Source organism: Heptranchias perlo, unplaced genomic scaffold (genome assembly GCF_035084215.1).
Source record: "Heptranchias perlo isolate sHepPer1 unplaced genomic scaffold, sHepPer1.hap1 HAP1_SCAFFOLD_268, whole genome shotgun sequence".
Taxonomy (NCBI): Eukaryota; Metazoa; Chordata; class Chondrichthyes; order Hexanchiformes; family Hexanchidae; genus Heptranchias; species Heptranchias perlo.
Window position 1 is genome coordinate 150,712 of NW_027139280.1, and position 16,442 is coordinate 167,153.

Genomic DNA, 16,442 nt, shown 5'->3' on the forward strand with positions numbered 1-16,442 from the left:
CACCACCCTCTGGGTAAAAAAGCTTTTCCTCATTTCCCCTCTAATCCTTCCGCCAATCAGCTTAAATCTATGTCCTCTAGTTCTTGAACTCTCCGCTAAGGGAAACAGATACTTCCTGTCTACTCTATCTAGACCGCTCATAATTTTGTACACCTCAATCAAGTCACCCCTCAGCCTTCTCTGCTCCAAAGAAAAACAACCCCAGCCTTTCCTAATGCTCTTAATGCTAAAGGGATCAAGGGATATGTGGAAAAAGCGGGAACAGGGTACCGAGTTAGACGATCAGCCGTGATCATTTTGAATGGCGGAGCAGGACCGAAGGGCCGAATGGCCTACTCTCGCTCCTATTTTCGATGTTTCTATGTTTCTATCCAATCTCTCCTCGTAGCTGCAATTTTCAAGCCCTGGCAACATTCTTGTGAATCTTCTCTGCGCTCTCTCCAGAGCAATTACGTCCTTCCTGTAATGTGGTGACCAGAACTACGCACAATACTCCAGCTGTGGCCTTACCAGCGTTTTATACAGTTCCATCATTACATCCCTGCTTTTGTATTCTGTACCTCGGCTAATAACGGAGAGCATTCTGTATGCCTTCTTCACAGCCTTATCTACCTGTACTCCCACCTTCAGGGACCTGTGCACATGCACTCACTCCAAGGTCTTTCACTTCCTCTACTCCTCTCAATATATTCCCGTTTACTGTTTGCCCTCCCTAAGTGCATTACCTCACACTTCTCCGGGTTGAACTCCATTTGCCACTTTTCCGCCCACTCCACCAACCCATTGATATCTTCTTGGAGTCTACAGCTATCCTCTTCACTATCAACTACACGGCCAATTTTTGAGTCATCTGCAAATTTGTCAATCATGCCCCCTACATTCAAGTCCAAATCATTAATATATACCACAAACAGCAAAGTCAATGGGAATCAGGGGGAAAACTCTCCAGTGGCTGGAGTCGTACCTAGCACAAAGGAAGATGGTAGTGGTTGTTGGAGGCCAATCATCTCAGCCCCAGGATGTTGCTGCAGGAGTTCCTCAGGGCTGTGTCCTAGACCCAACCATCTTCAGCTGCTTCATCAATGACCTTCCCTCCATCATAAGATCAGAAATGGGGATGTTCACTGACGATTGCACAGTGTTCAGTTCCATTCGCAACCCCTCAGATAATGAAGCAGTCTGTGTCCGCATGTAGCAAGACCTGGACAACATCCAGGCTTGGGCTAATAAGTGGCAAGTAACATTCGCGCCAGACAAGTGCCAGGCAATGACCATCTCCAACAAGAATGTAACCACCTCCCCTTGACATTCAATGGCATTACCATCGTCCAATCCCCCTCCATCAACATCCTGGGGGTCACCATTGACCAGAAACTTAACTAGACCAGCCACATAAATACTGTGGCTACAAGAGCAGGTCAGAGGCTGGGTATTCTGCGGCGAGTGACTCACCTCCTGACTCCCCAAAGCCATTCCACCATCTACAAGGCACAAGTCAGGAGTGTGATGGAATACTCTCCACTTGCTTGGATGAGTGCAGCTCCAACACTCAAGAAGCTTGACACTATCCAGAACAAAGCAGCCCGCTTGATTGACACCCTATCCACCACCCTAAACATTCACTCCCTCCAACACCGGCGCACAGTAGCTGCAGTGTGTACCATCCACAGGATGCACTGCAGCAACTCGCCAAGGCTTCTTCGACAGCACCTCCCAAACCCGCGACCTCTACTACCTAGAAAGACAAGGGCTGCAGGCACATGGGACCAACAGCACCTGCACGTTCCCCTCCAAGTCACACACCATCCCAACTTGGAAATATATCGCTGCTCCTTCATCGTCGCTGGGTCAAAATCCTGGAACTCCCTTCCTAACAGCACTGTGGGAGAACCTTCACCACACGGACTGCAGCGGTTCAAGAAGTCGGCTCACCACCACCTTCTCAAGGGCAATTAGGGATGGGCAATAAATGCTGGCCTTGCCAGCGACGCCCACATCCCATGAATGAATTTTTTAAAATGACACCCTCTACAGAGTGGCTAACTCCCCATCTGAAAGATGAGCAATATTAAGCAGATATTGAGAGAACTGGATAGAGGCAGACAAAGGTTGTGTTACCTTCAGCGTTGAGGACCAAGTCAACATCTGCGAAGAAAGATTGACCGTGATGCTGCCTGCCCACCTCTTTAAGGCTCCAATCTCTAATATTGTGGAAGGTTAATCCTATCATAGAGTAGGCCACAAGATCCATGGGTTTGGATTAAACTGAGTCCAGAAGCAAGAGATGGATTCTCTCTTAGCTTGTCAAATGGAACTGTTGCATTCCATATATGGGCAGACATAGTTCAGTTGCCGATGGCAACAAGCAGCGGCAGAGCTAAGTTTGGCCGACTGGGAGGGTTGGGGGTCATATTCAATATTTGGTGATTGGCAGGAAGGGGACCAAACTGAGAACTGGGGAATACTGACATTCCTGGTCCACAAGCCGAGCCAGGAGTCAAACAGACTTTCAGGCCAAACCTGGAAGAGAAGGTGGGTGACGGAGGTTCCTGGGTGCAAAATGGAGGCAGTCCTCCAGAGCTGTGTTGGCTGACCTCAAAATGATTAGGGGGAGGCATGACCTAACCCCCCCCCCCCTACTGGTAACAAGTAAAGCTCAATTTTAATGATGATTCCCATACGTTCATGGGTATTTCCAGTCATCTTCAAAACTTGTCTGCCCCAGAGAGATTGAATTTCAACTCAGTTTCAAAATAATGATTTACTAATCCCTCAAAATACATCAACATTGCCAAGTCTTCCATCACACTGACTGATTATCCCCAAGACAATACAACCTTACTGCTGTGACAGAATGACTGCTCCCCCACAACATGACAGCCCTATTGCTATGAACGGAATGTCCATATGACAAAGCTGACCTATTATCGGGTGACTGACTGACAGGTGTTTGACTGTTCCATTACAATGCCAACTTAATGCGGTGATATGTCTTTGTGTCTTGTTGGATTCATGTCCTCATGACAGTACACCCCAGTGAGTAACTGACAGCCCCACAAGAGTGCCCTTAATGTACATCACTCATTGTCTGCCTCCACGACATGACCTACTATTTATATTACTGCTCAACAGATCCACATAGACAAGAAAACTCAGGCAGTGCAAGCCGAATCTTCTGCTCCACATAAATCAGGTTTTGCACCTCAGAAGCCACATCTCTTGGGAGCCCAAGTTCCTCTGCTTCATAATCTGACTTTGCAGACAGCCACAAAAATATAACTTATTGGAACCATTTCTCATATTTGGGGGTAATGTACAAGAACATTTAGACTGAGGGCACCACTTACAGAAATTGCCAAACTCTGGCCGGATGGCTCAGTGTGTAAAGTCATTGAGTCATTCAGACCAGAAGGGAACAGGTTCGAGTCCTGGACTACGCTGAGATAGTTGACCTCGATGGCGGTAGCAGCAGCAGGTAGGTTTCAACAATTGGCCTCAGCACTCTTGCTCCAAAGAGGGGAAATCATCTAGAGTTTTCACTCTTAATTTTTAGCCAATAACCCTTAGTGGAAAGTGGACACCATTTGGAGATTACGTGAGGAGAGGATCACGCTCAGCAGGGATGCCCTCCACAGCTGAATAATCTTCTGAAACTTCTGCCAAGCTTAACTGGGTGAGGTACTCAGTGTGCTGGTGTCAGCGCAAGAGTTGGAACAGAAGGGGAAGAATTGGAGGGAGAAATAAAAACAACCGGATAAAAATTGCCACCTAAAGAATGTAATTGCCGTGCCTTTCATGGCACTTCGATACTAGACTTGCAGTTAGAGTTGGACGACTCGACGGTGCATACCAGCTCAGGTTATAAATGTCCACAACGGTCAGCTTTTACCTTCCACAGCCCTTTGGGCTCTGCAGGAAAATGCCTGACCTGCTTCCAAGCAGCAAGTCGCCTTCTGTCCTCTGCGTGTGTTTTATCTGCTTCGGGTAAACAATGAATTTCTACTGAGGAAAGGCAATTATTGGGGACTTTCCCGGGGATTCGCTGGCACCTGGCCTCGGAACGCTGCCCAGAAGCAATGCGACAAACAAGTGCATCACGGAAGTACTTAACCAGAAATTAGTTACAGTAGAGCCCTATCCCGGCCCGCACAGCCCCGTCCCAGTCACTGCCCCCACAGCCCCATCCCCATCGCACGCGACGAGCCCTGTCACGGCACACAGAGCCCCGTCCCCATCATGACACGCAGAGCCCTGCCACTATACACTAAGCCATGTTACTTTATACTGTCCTTGCATACTGATGTCTGTAAATACTGGTGTTTGCATAGAGAACCCTGTACAATGTTCCTGCATGTAGCCACCTGTGTACTGACCCCACATACAGTGCCTGGATACTGTCCCTGTAAACTGAGCCATGTATACTGTCCTCAAACACCATTACTGCTCAACAGCAATATGCTCTGTAGACTCCAGAGTCAGAAGCAGCTGCTCAAACAAGATCTGGTGCTTTTGTGACTTTACCATGAAGCAGGTCAAAGGTGACACTGGCCTCGATATTAACCTCCTCACGATGGGCGGGAGGTCGTGGGGGGGGGGGCAGGAGAAGTGGGTTAAAAAAACTGGGTACGCATCCCCAAACCGCCATGTATGTGTCCGTTGCTGTTTTTTTTTTTACAGCAGAGGATAGCGAGCCGTGCGAGTGTCCCGTCTTGGAGAGGTGGGGCATTTCATTATTTCAAGGGACTGCTCGCTCCACTCCTCTGTCACCCCAACACCCGCTCTCCTCCCCACGGCACCTTCCCGTGCGAGCACAGGAGATGCAACACCTGCCCCTTCACCTCCTCCCTTGTCACCGTCCAGGGCCCCAAACACTCCTTCCAGGTGAAACAGCGATTTACTTGTACTTCTTTCAATTCAGTATACTGTATCCACTGCTCACAATGCGGTCTCCTCTACACTGGGGAGACCAAACACAGACTGGGCGATCACTTTGCTGAACACCTCCACTCAGTCCGCAAGTGTGACCCTGACCTGCCGGTCACTTGCCATTTTAATTCCCGTCCCACTCCCACTCTGACCTCTCTGTCCTCAGCCTCTTACACTGTTCCAATGAAGCTCAACGGAAGCTCGAGGAACAGCACCTCATCTCTCGTTTAGGCACTTTACAACCTTCCGGACTCGACACTGATTTCAATAACTTCAGATCATAACCACTGCTCCCATTTTTCAGACAGCAGGTGCTGGTAATGGTTCTGCTGCTGCCATTTACAGCTTCTCTAGACCCATCATTTGTTTCTTTACTTGTCCCATTCCCACCCTCCTTGCCTCGCACCATCATCCCTTTTGTCATTTAATCACTCGCCTTCTACCCTATCACAGACCTTCCCTTTTGTTCTTTCTACCCCTCCCTCCCTTTCCCTGGTTCCGTACTTGCTCAAAAACTTTAACTCTTTAACGTCTTCCAGTTCTGTCAAAAGGTCTTCGACCTGAAACGTTAACTCTGTTTCTTTCTCCATAGATGCTGTCTGACTTGCTGAGGATTTCCAGCATTTTCTGCTTTTATTTCAGATTTCCACCATCCGCAGTATTTTGCTGTTCACTTCATCACATTGGCTCCCACGGTGCAATTGGGAGCCTGATTTAAATTTAACAGTTGTGGGCTGGGTTTCCCAGGAGTTGCTGGCTCCAGAAGGTAAGTGCGCTTTATGCACTCCTCGAGGGCTGGGGTGGGGGGGTGAGGGGAGGGAGGAGAGGAGGGTTGAAGGCACTCCTGCTCCCCTAACCCCCGATCTCCGGCCTGCCCCCCCACCCCCCCCGACTTGCTCCCCTGTCCTGACCCCACGATCCAACCTCCCCCAACCCCAATCTCTGAACCCCCAACCCCAATCTCCAGCCTGCCCATCGATCTCCGCCCCTCCCCAACCCCCGATCTCCAGCCTGCCCTCAGGTCTCCGGTCTGCCTTCTTATAATGAGGTCCTGACTTTAAATTCGGCAGGACCTCCGCGTCCACTTCACCGGCCTTGCTGGGTTTCCCCCGCACTACCCCGCAGCCTCCCCATAAATATCGGGGCAACTGAGCTATTCCGATTCCTCAGCCACCCTGTCTGAACCCTCAGCAAAAGTCGGATGCAGTGAGGGAATATCATAACCTCAAGAGAATAAAATCAGCCTCTTCACTCGGTTTACACACTGCCAAGCAGGTTCAGAGAACTGAGTAAACTTCTTTACCCAGAGAGTGGTTAGAATGTGGAACTCGCTGCCACAAGAAGTAGTTGAGGCAAACAGCATAGATGCATTTAAGGGGAAGCTCGATAAACACGAGGGAGAAAGGAGTAGAAGGATATGCTGATAGGGTGAGATGAAGTAGGGAGGGAGGAGGCTCGATTGGAGCATAAACACCGGCACAGAACTGTTGGTCCGAGTGACCTGTTTCTGTGCTGTAGATTCTATGTAGTGTGACAGGCAATAGCCAGCAGAGCTGTTGCTGCTTTTCCCTAGAGAAATAGATAGGAGACATTAATCTCCTGCGTTTCCCCATTGGTAATCTGGCCTGATCCCTGTAGTATACTGAAGATGCGAACGAGGCAGAATTTGGAATCACTGTTCATGATGGACAGGATAGAATTTGATTGTTTATTTTGGTGGGGGGGGGGGGGATGTGGAGAGGGAATACTTCTGATCAAAGATTAGATTAATCTTGCTTAAAGTGGAATTGGAATTACTGCGCCCTTCTGCTACTGCCGACATTACACCGTGGCTGCAAGACCATCCTAGTCTCTTACCTGCACCAGGTCCAGATTCTTCACCTTCATCCAGTAGCACTAACCTGAAAACAAACAAAACCGCATCACATGGAGAAACCTCATCATCCTACCATCTTATATCATAGTTCACTTAGCCTCCAACACCTGTACCAATAAAAATCACAGTTCAGGAGGCTAACTTAAGATAGTACCCGATGTATAGAAATGTTATGGAGAGTCAAAGCAAAATCTAAATACTAAATATCTAATGTACTGACGAGGGATCCTTCCGAGAACTCAAACTCTAGCCCTGTACGCCTTTAAAACACCTCCCTCGAACAGAGATATCATTGTTAGCGATATTAGCAGTTTACGCTAAACAGGTGATAAAATAGTGGAAAAGGGAATTCCATCATCTTCTCTAATCAGCAACAGTAATTTCTAGGCTTACTTAAGAGTTATTTTCAGTCCCTCTTCTTTTGTCTAAGTGTCTCCTCTCTGTGTGCCTTTCACATACTTTTGAGTATCCCTCTTTCGCTCTAAATCTCATTCTCTTTTAATCTGTGTGTCTGGCACTCTCTGTGCCTCTTGTGCTTTCTCTCCAGATGCTACTCCCTTTTTTCCCCTTCCCCTCAGGTCATGGAGACCTGGAAGCAAACCCGGGCCTCCAATCTCTGTTAGTCCCAGAAATTATCGTGTCTCTCTCTCTGGGAGTGACAGTCAAACAGGCCAGGCCAAAATATTTCCTGTGTTATACTTTCTCTGGTTCCCTCTTCACTTCTCTTGTCTTCTGCACCAATACCCTTTCTCCCTCCTTCCTTACTGGGCAGGTTCAGAGAATCTATTCCTCCACTCTTCCTTCACTCTGTTCTCTTCTTTCGCTTGTTTTTTCCCCTCTTTTACTTTCATGTTTTACTTCTATTTCTCTCTCCTTCACTTCTATATTGTGCTCTTCTTGTCCCTTCACTTTTCTTTCTCTCTCATCTCAATATTGTGCTGTTCTGGTTCCTTCACCTCTATACTGCACGCTCTCTGCTCTTTTACAACTGCTTCCCTCTCTCCCTCAACTCTTTATTGCGCTTTCCCTCTCTTTCACTTCTTTCTCTCTCTCTCTCCTCCATTCTGTTTCTCACTCTCCTCTATATTACGCTCCTGCTCTCATTCACTTCTCTCTCCTGCTCTCATTCACTTCTCTCTCCCCTTCACTTCTATTTCTCTCCCCTTGCTCCTCCACTTCTTTCTCTCTCCCCCTCTCCTTTATATTGCACTCTCCCTCCTCCACTTTACCTCTATATTGCACTCTCCCTCCTCCATTTCTGTTTCTCTGGCCTCTCCTACTTCTAAACCTTCTCTTTTCCTCACTTCTCTTTGCTGCTTGCTCTGCAACACATTATCCTCTATTTCTTCCAGCATTTAGGGGGATGGTGGTTGAAGCAGTCTAGAAGATGGGTGGTTGAAGCAGTCTAGAAGATGGGTGGGAGGGAGGGAGGGAAGGAGGGAACTGGTGGGGGCAAGTGATTTAGGAGGACAAGGAACTGGACCAGGACTTTAGGAACAGGGGGAGTGGGAGGGAGAGGGTCAGAAGCTTCAGAAACCAAGAACACAGCAGGCAACTGGCTGGAGCCAGCATGGAGACTGGGTGGGCACAGGACAGGGAATTGAAGGGGCTCTGGAACACAGGGACTGTCACATGAAGAAAGAAGCACATCCCTTCTCCTGTGTGTTGAAGCCCTAGCTGTACAGTTGTTACTGGAAATTGTAGTATTTTATATCAGAGACAGAAACTTTGTTTATTGCAGGGTGGAGTATGGGAGCAGAGAGTGTACCCAGAGCCCATACAATTCAGTGGAGTGGGCAGGGAACTTTTTAATCCCTCCCCCAAATTATTACATTTTTTAATCTGTTCAGTACATTATAAATAAATTATATATATATATTTTTAAGGTGTACGCGATACATAGTACACTTTCGTGATGGCATTGACCATAGAACCGTTTTTTGGTAAGAATGTGATTAGTTGTTTCTGTGACTAAGCCAAACAGCATTGACACTATATAGCTGGATCTGGGATCTGATTGATTAAAGAGACAGAGCACTTTTAGCCCAAGATTGGTCGAAGTTCTGGGATCGGATTGGTTGACCGCTGGTTCTGCAGTCTGATTGGTCGAAGTGACTCCACAGCACATCACCACATGGAACACATCACTTTTAATAAACGTACAACCTGAATTTATTTCCCTCTGTTCAGGGGCAGGAAGACATTGCAGCGCACTTTACATAAAGGTGTCCGCCTTGGCTCAGTGGTAGCATTCTCACCAGAGTCAGAAGTTTGTGGGTTCAAGGTGAACTTGAACACATAATCCAGGCTGACACTTCAGTGCAATACTGAGGGAGTGCTGCACTGTCTTTCGGATGAGACGTTAAACCGAGGCCTCATCTACTCTCTCGGTTGGTTATAAAAGATCCCAAGGTATTTTTCGAAGAGGATAAATGGCATTCTCTTGGTGTCCTGGCTAATATTTATCCCTCAAAACAATATCCCTTAATCAGATTATCTGGTCATTTACCTCATTGCTGTTTGTGGAGCCCACCTGAGAAGGCAGATGGGGCCTCAGTTTAACGTCGCATCCGAAAGACGGTATCTCTGACTGCAACACTTCCTCAGAACAGCACTGAAGTGTCAGCCTGGCTTATGTGCTCAAGTCTTTGGAATGGAGCTTGAACCCATGAACTTCTAACTCCGAGGCAAGAGTGCTACCGCTGAGCCAAGGCTTGATGTGGTCCACTCAGATCTGGCGATGAATGGCTAAACCAATTGTGCAGCAGGTACATCCAAGTCTGCGGCCCTTGGACTTGAGGGAGCAACAATGGGGGCCATACCAGGGGGAACGACCAAGGTGGGAGAGAATAATAGCTCCAAATACCCTGTCCTACACACTCTTCCTTCTATCTACATTTTTACTGAGTTGGAATCAAGATTCAATGCACTACTCTAATACAATTTTTCCCAGTACCTTAAGGTGTGGAACTCCTCACTTTGCTCAAGTCTTTCCTTCCTCCTAATCTATAAGCTTTTAATACCCAACCTCATCACATCCCATCAGTAGTTCCCATTTTACTTATCTTCTCCTTTACTCTTTTTAGTACTGGTGGTGTCCTGTACTATGGGCCTTGGCCCAGTCCCTTGCTGTCTCAGTAAGTTATTTTTGTTAATCATTGAGCATCGTTTATAATGATGCTCCTTAACAGGGAAGTGTATGATGAGGGTCTGCAGGAAACAATGCTGAGGCTATAGTCAGAGGTACAAATAAAATGCTGACATATATTCCTTGATGGAAGAACTAACTTTGAGTTGTTATATCACTTTCTTCGGAATTTCCTTTTGGAAGAAATAAATGGAAGAAAAACTACAAATAGGAATCATTACAGTCAGTCTTTACTGCCAATTAAAAACCTGTTTTGTTTAGGTTTTTTTTTTAAGTGTAAAAACAGGAGAAAATCAGTGGGGAAAAATTGGACCCCAAAAACCCAGGTAATTCAGAGGCAATCAGTTAAAAATAAAACACTTTTATTTTGAACATCACTGAAATTCAAGAAAACAAGCAAAAGACTTTTAAAAAGCATACAGTCAAACTAAATGACAACACCCAATTATTTACACAGTCCTACAACCTCCCTCACTGACTCTGGCTTCTTGTCCGCGCCCCCCCCCCCCCAGCTAACCATTGGTGGCCATGCCTTCAGCCAAGTACGCCCAGGTTCTAAAATTAGTGAACTTGTTCTTTGGTGTGTGACCTGAGTCAGCCTTTGATTGTTGACCTCAGTCTTCAGGAAGACTATCAGTGTGGTAACTGTATCAGTGCTCTGCTGCCTTTGCCCCATACCCAACTAGCAACAAAAGGCTTTCATCCTGCTTCTTGGGCGCCTCTTACAGCCAATTCATGCATGGAGACACGGGAGGTCAGGAAATGGTGTGTATCGTAGAAAGATCTAAAAAGCGGAGGAGGAAATAAAAATGCTCCTTCCCTCCAAAAAAAGCGCTTTCTTTTGGTTCCTGGGATTATCTCAGGGCATCTTACTGCAATCCTAGACTGTAGTCTGTGTTCTATGCTGGAATAGGGCTCGAGACTGAATTAAAAGCTGAAGGGATCACCTCGTACTTTTAGTATCTTGATATCCACTATTAAGAAACAGAACCTATTTGTTCTTGCATGTATCTATGAGACAGCATCTGGCCCCTTTAAAAAAAACTGTGCAGTACTGGAAATTTAAATCAAAATTAGATTATTGCACATCTGGTAGAAAAATACAGATCACTACTTTAATAAACTACCAAATGATATACAAGGTTGTTGAGGTAACCATTTGAGGACTGCAACAATATCTCACTGCCACCAAAGTCAAAGCACAGTAACAAGATCACTATTTTTCTTTTTCTAGAATTTATAATTATTCTTTGAGTCTGTACATTTAGCTCACTATAAATTAGAACATCAGTAGAATTTCATTGTTATAATCTCCAATTTTTCCTCTCCATCTCTCCTAAAGAGAGGTGTGTGTGTGTATATGTGTGTCCCTCCATTAGTACCAGCTGACTTCCAGTACCTCATCCAAAAGATCATTCTTCATGTGCAAACCCAGAGAGTGAGTGCCAGCTGGCTACTTGACCATGGAAGGCATCACAGCTCAGCCCAATCCTGCTCTCCACCCGATATCCATACACAGGCAAGAGTCGCTGGACAGTGATCAGGTGAGGGAACTTTGGCTCATTTTCCATTCCCCAGCCCAGGGTCAATAGTAGTGTCTAACTGCTGCTCCAGCTGAGATCAGCAAACTCAGCAGAGCCTGGGGGTCATGTCAGGGATCAATCTTGGCACTTGCCACTTACTGGGACGTATCACGTGCTGGCACGTGATTCTCCTCGTCTTCTAGAGGGAGAGCGAATATACGCTGTCAGAGCAAGACTCAGGCTATAAGCCAACGGGCAGTTTACTTAGTTACTAAACTGGTAAAAGTGCAGTACTACAGTGCATCTACATCAGTTACAACTTCTACTAATCACCCTGAATTGCCAAAACAAAAGATACTTCTCCTGCACTACCTCTCGATGCAAGATTGTGTTTAATGGATCAATCACTCACATCTTACGTGGTGGAACATTATAAGTCACTGGTCCAGCTCACACTCTCTGCTGGCTTCAGACTAACTGTTGAGCTGAGCCCACAGTCAGAAACTCCTGGGCACAGAGCTGTCCTTCAAAGGGACCTCACAGAATCATTGGCGCCACCCCTCGCATAGGCCTGACCTACATCTTCACCCCACAGACAGTTGTCAATCAAAGCCACAATTCCCAGGAGGGTCGCAAGTAAATAGGATCGCTTGATTTACTGATCTGTGTCAAATACTTTGAATTACCTGCTCAACAGGTTCCCATCTAGGTATAATGCAAACAATCAAACCACAAATACCAAGTACTCCTAGCACAATGCATATCACTGCATCCTGAGATACAAATATTAGCCAGACTGCAATGGGTATTCACTATAACTTGCAAAAACAGCTAGCAGTGACCTCAACCCTGCACCAACTATAAAGACACTAATAAAGAATCTAAGAAAGGCAAAGATGCTTCACTTTCATCACAGGGAGAACAGTCTATGGCCTTTTCTCACACTGGACTTTTTTATTCTTGTACAGCAGTGGTATTCACAATATAACCAGCATCCATTTGTGATCCTCTACCCTTTCATCTGTAGCATGTAGTGCTCCATGCATCTATAGTCTCTATTCATGGCATGTCTGATCCAGGTATCAGTGTGGTTTTCTTTTCATAATCTTCAGCAAAAGTCAGCAAGGGGATGCCACTATAGGGCAGAGTTACTGTCCCAAACAGTAAGTAGAATGGGCTGATTGAAATAGAATGGTTGTACTTATAATTTTTTTGGGCCTCCATTTTGCAACTGCCCATAATTGCAAGATTGAAATCAGGAGCTCACTGTGTGGGAAAAATTACAAGCAGGGAATACTGTGAATCATTCCCTTAGTGTGGTCCTCAACACTATTTGGGATTATGGCCATACCAAAAAATTAGTGAGTAACACTGACATATAATCTTCCTCAACCTCTGAACTTTCATCCTCCACATGCAAATGAATGGGCTCAGCAATAATGCCATGGACAAGCTCTCTTTAAGAGATTGACATATAGAGGCCACCTTGGTCAGATACTCTTCCCACCTCCCAACGTCTGGTCTGTATGGCATGGCGTTAGACCAGATGCTCCTTTTCCTACTGAAGCATCAGGGAAGGTGCAACAAGGAAATTTAAACGGCCACAAAATTAACAATAAGCAGCAAGGTGCACGCGACCAGAGGGAGCTTTGTGGGTTGTGATAGAATGAACGAGAAAGATCACACCTACATCAGGTGATGTAACATTCATTCAGTCTCCACAGGAAATGAATTTTATTAAAGCAGTACAAAATCATGGAGATAGAAGACTCTATGGCAGTGTTAAGGCCAGCTTGGAGAACAGCATGGAGGAAGTATATATCGGCTTGAATTGGCAGCTAAGATCATAATGCTCGTTATGTAAGTTAATCCATGCTTTGCCGATGATATCTAGGGAAACCATCTGCATATGGATCCAAGATGTTTGACTTTCCAAGTGCCTTTTGAGAGCCTGAATAGCATTGGGTGGTCACTAATTGAACTCCCCAACCAAAGAAAGGGAACAAACCCCAACTACTGCTTCATGGCAGATGAAATTTAATGCAGAGAAGTGTGAAGTGACGCATTTTGGTCAGAAGAATGAGGAGAGGCGATATAAACTAAAATGGTACAATTTTAAAGGGGATTGCAGGAATAGAGACCTGGGGGTTCACAAATCTTTGAAGGTGGCAGGACAAGTTGAGAAAGCTGTTAAAAAGCATATGGGATTCTGGGCTTTATTAACAGAGGCATAGAGTAGGAAGTTATGCTGAACCTTTATAAATCACAGGTTAGACCTCAGCTGCAGTATTGTGTTCAATTCTGCACGCCACACTTTAGGAAGGATGTCAAGGCCTTAAGAGAGGGTGCAGAAGAGATTTACAAGAATGATGGCCAGGGATGAGGAACTTCAGTTATGTGGAGAGATTGGATAATCTGGGGTTGTTCTCCTTAGAACAGAGGGTTAAGGGGAGATTTGACAGAGCTGTTCAAAATCATGAATGGTTTTTGACAAAGTAAATAAGGAGAAACTGTTTCCAGTGGCAGAAGGGTCGGCAACCAAAGGACACAGATTTAAGGTGATCGGCAAAAGAGCCAGAGGCGACATGAGGAAACATTTTTTTATGCAGTGAGTTGTAATGATCTGGAATGCACTGCCTGGAAGGGTGGTGGAAGCAGATTCAATAATAACTTTCAAAAGGGAATGGAATAAATACTTGAAGGGAAAAAATGACAGGGCTATGGGGAAAGAGCAGGGGAATGGGAGTAATTGGATAGCTTTCAAAGAGCCAGCACAGGCACGATGGGCCAAATGGCCGCCTCCTGTGCTGTACCTACTATGATACTATTCAACCGGCTGAGAGCCAATAACTCACACATGCATCTTTTCCAACAGGAGTCACTGGCTAGAAATCAGAAGTGGGAACCTGGGTTTCACCTTTCTAGCACGGGCACTGAGACCAGATGTACTGTCCTCGTTAAGATCAGCTAGTGCAGCACTTACTGGGAATCAAACCTCGGATCTTTTGGTTCTACATAGCCAGGACATGGTGCCTTTGCTAGGAATTGGGGAGCTTATTATCCATTAAACATGATAAAAGGAAAATAAAAGAAACACTTGCATTTATATAGCGCCTTTCACGACCTCAGGACATCCCAAAGCTCTGTACAGTCAATGAAGTACTTTTGAAGTGTAGTCACTGTTGTAATGTGGGAAACGTGGCAGCCAATTTGCGCACAGCAAGGTCCCAAAAATAACAATATGATAATGACCAGATAATCTATTTAGTGATATTGGTTATGGGATAAATATTGGCCCAGGACACCAGGGAGAATTCCCCAGCTCTTCTTCAAACAGTGCCATGGGATTGTTTACATCCACCTGAGAGGGCAGATGGGACCCTCAGTTTAATGTCTTGACTGAAAGATGACACCTCCGACAGTGCAGCACTCCCTCGGAACTGCACTGAGGTGTCAGTCTAGATTTTGTTCTCAAGACTCTGGACTGGGGCTTGAACCGATGACCATCTGACTCAGAGGGGAGAGTGCTACCATGGAGTGCAGGCTGGCATCTATGATGACACTCAGTCAATCCCATTTGGTATTTCAGGCCACTTGTGCAATGTGGATAACACATGTAAGCTCCCTTTCCAATTTATTCCAGCGTTTACAGATGTGAGGAAATTGTTCCACATATTGACCAATGGGCTAGAGTTATCCTCAGCTCCCAAGTCAATTTCAGCTGAATTCGGGCAGACAGTTGAGGAAGCTGGTAAGTGAAAACATCTGGAAGAACTTTTTCTTGCAGCACTGGAGATTGGAATAATCCGACGACTGAGCTCATCCACTATATACATGCCTTTACAGACATATGTTTTGTTGAAACATCTGTATATTGCTCATGCCTATTTCATAAACTGGCTAAAACATGCTCCAAGGCAGGCATAAAGTGAGTGTTTAGGCGATGCATTTGCTGCCCAGTGAGGTACCGCTATTCCACTTATCTCCTCCCCTGTTTGTGATTACAGCAATCTTTACTTACTTGTCTAGGTCGTCAGTTATGCATTCCTTCTCTTTCTCCTTTCTCTGGTTAAGCTCCTCCTCGGTCAGATGATTGAACGGGTCCTGTAAGCTCTGTACGTTTAAAAAGAAATAACCAAAACATTTAAAGTCTGAAGAGGATGCACTTTGTGGTTATTCTTAGGTCTAATATTGCACGGAGGAATGGATGATACCTGCTCTAATGTTACTGAGTGCTAGGGTATGAGGTGGCTGCTCCTTCACTCATCAGATTTTGAGGATAGCACTCAGGAAATACTATTTACACTCTCACCAGCAATCCACAAACATCACAAGGCTGGTACGGCTTCTGTCAGCAACCAATGACATTAATGTCAGCTGATGGTATCACGGCCCTGTCTGCCCTCTCGGGTAGGTGTAAAAGATCCCGGTGTCCTGGCCAACATTTACCTGTCAACCAAAACAGACTCATGGGTCATTTGTCTCACTGCTTTTTGTGGGGACATCGGCATTTCCCAACATTTGGGACGTCCTGAGGACACTATATAAAAATGCAGGTTCTTCCTTTTCTTTCAGCAGGCCTGTGCACTGACTGCAGATAATCCATGACCAACAGCACTGATCGAGGGACTGCAGTGTAAGATGAATTCTCTGCGGTGAGTGAGTCTAGCTGATCACTTGCTCCATGAGCGAGTTCTGACCATCCATTATTATTCTATTCATATATAAATATTCACTGGACTGTCACCAAATAAAACAAATTAATGAGAGTTTAAGATTCCCTCTAATTTTTTTTAAACCCCCCCCGCCCACCGCACTGCTCTCCCTGTGGCTTGGACGGCAGGCAAGAGGGCTGCTTCCAGGCCTTCGATCAGCTATAAAATCGACTACTAAGAGTTAACAGTGTGGCCTGGAGAAGATCGTCTTTCTTCCTAATGAAGCACAGTGACTATAGCAGAAAAGTAAATTG

The 16,442-nt window shown here is 45.8% G+C and overlaps 1 protein-coding gene across 2 annotated transcripts in view; it reads right to left on the reverse strand.

Annotated features, from left to right (window-relative positions):
* LOC137310662 (islet cell autoantigen 1-like) overlaps positions 1-16,442 on the reverse strand; it is an 89,556-nt gene that overhangs the window by 1,372 nt on the left and 71,742 nt on the right. For both annotated transcript variants that reach the window (XM_067978364.1, XM_067978365.1), the window contains exons 9-10: positions 15,495-15,586; positions 6,784-6,827 (exon numbers count right to left, since the gene is read on the reverse strand). In XM_067978364.1, the coding sequence (XP_067834465.1) occupies positions 6,784-6,827; positions 15,495-15,586 (136 nt within the window). The remainder of the gene's footprint in view (positions 1-6,783; positions 6,828-15,494; positions 15,587-16,442) is intronic.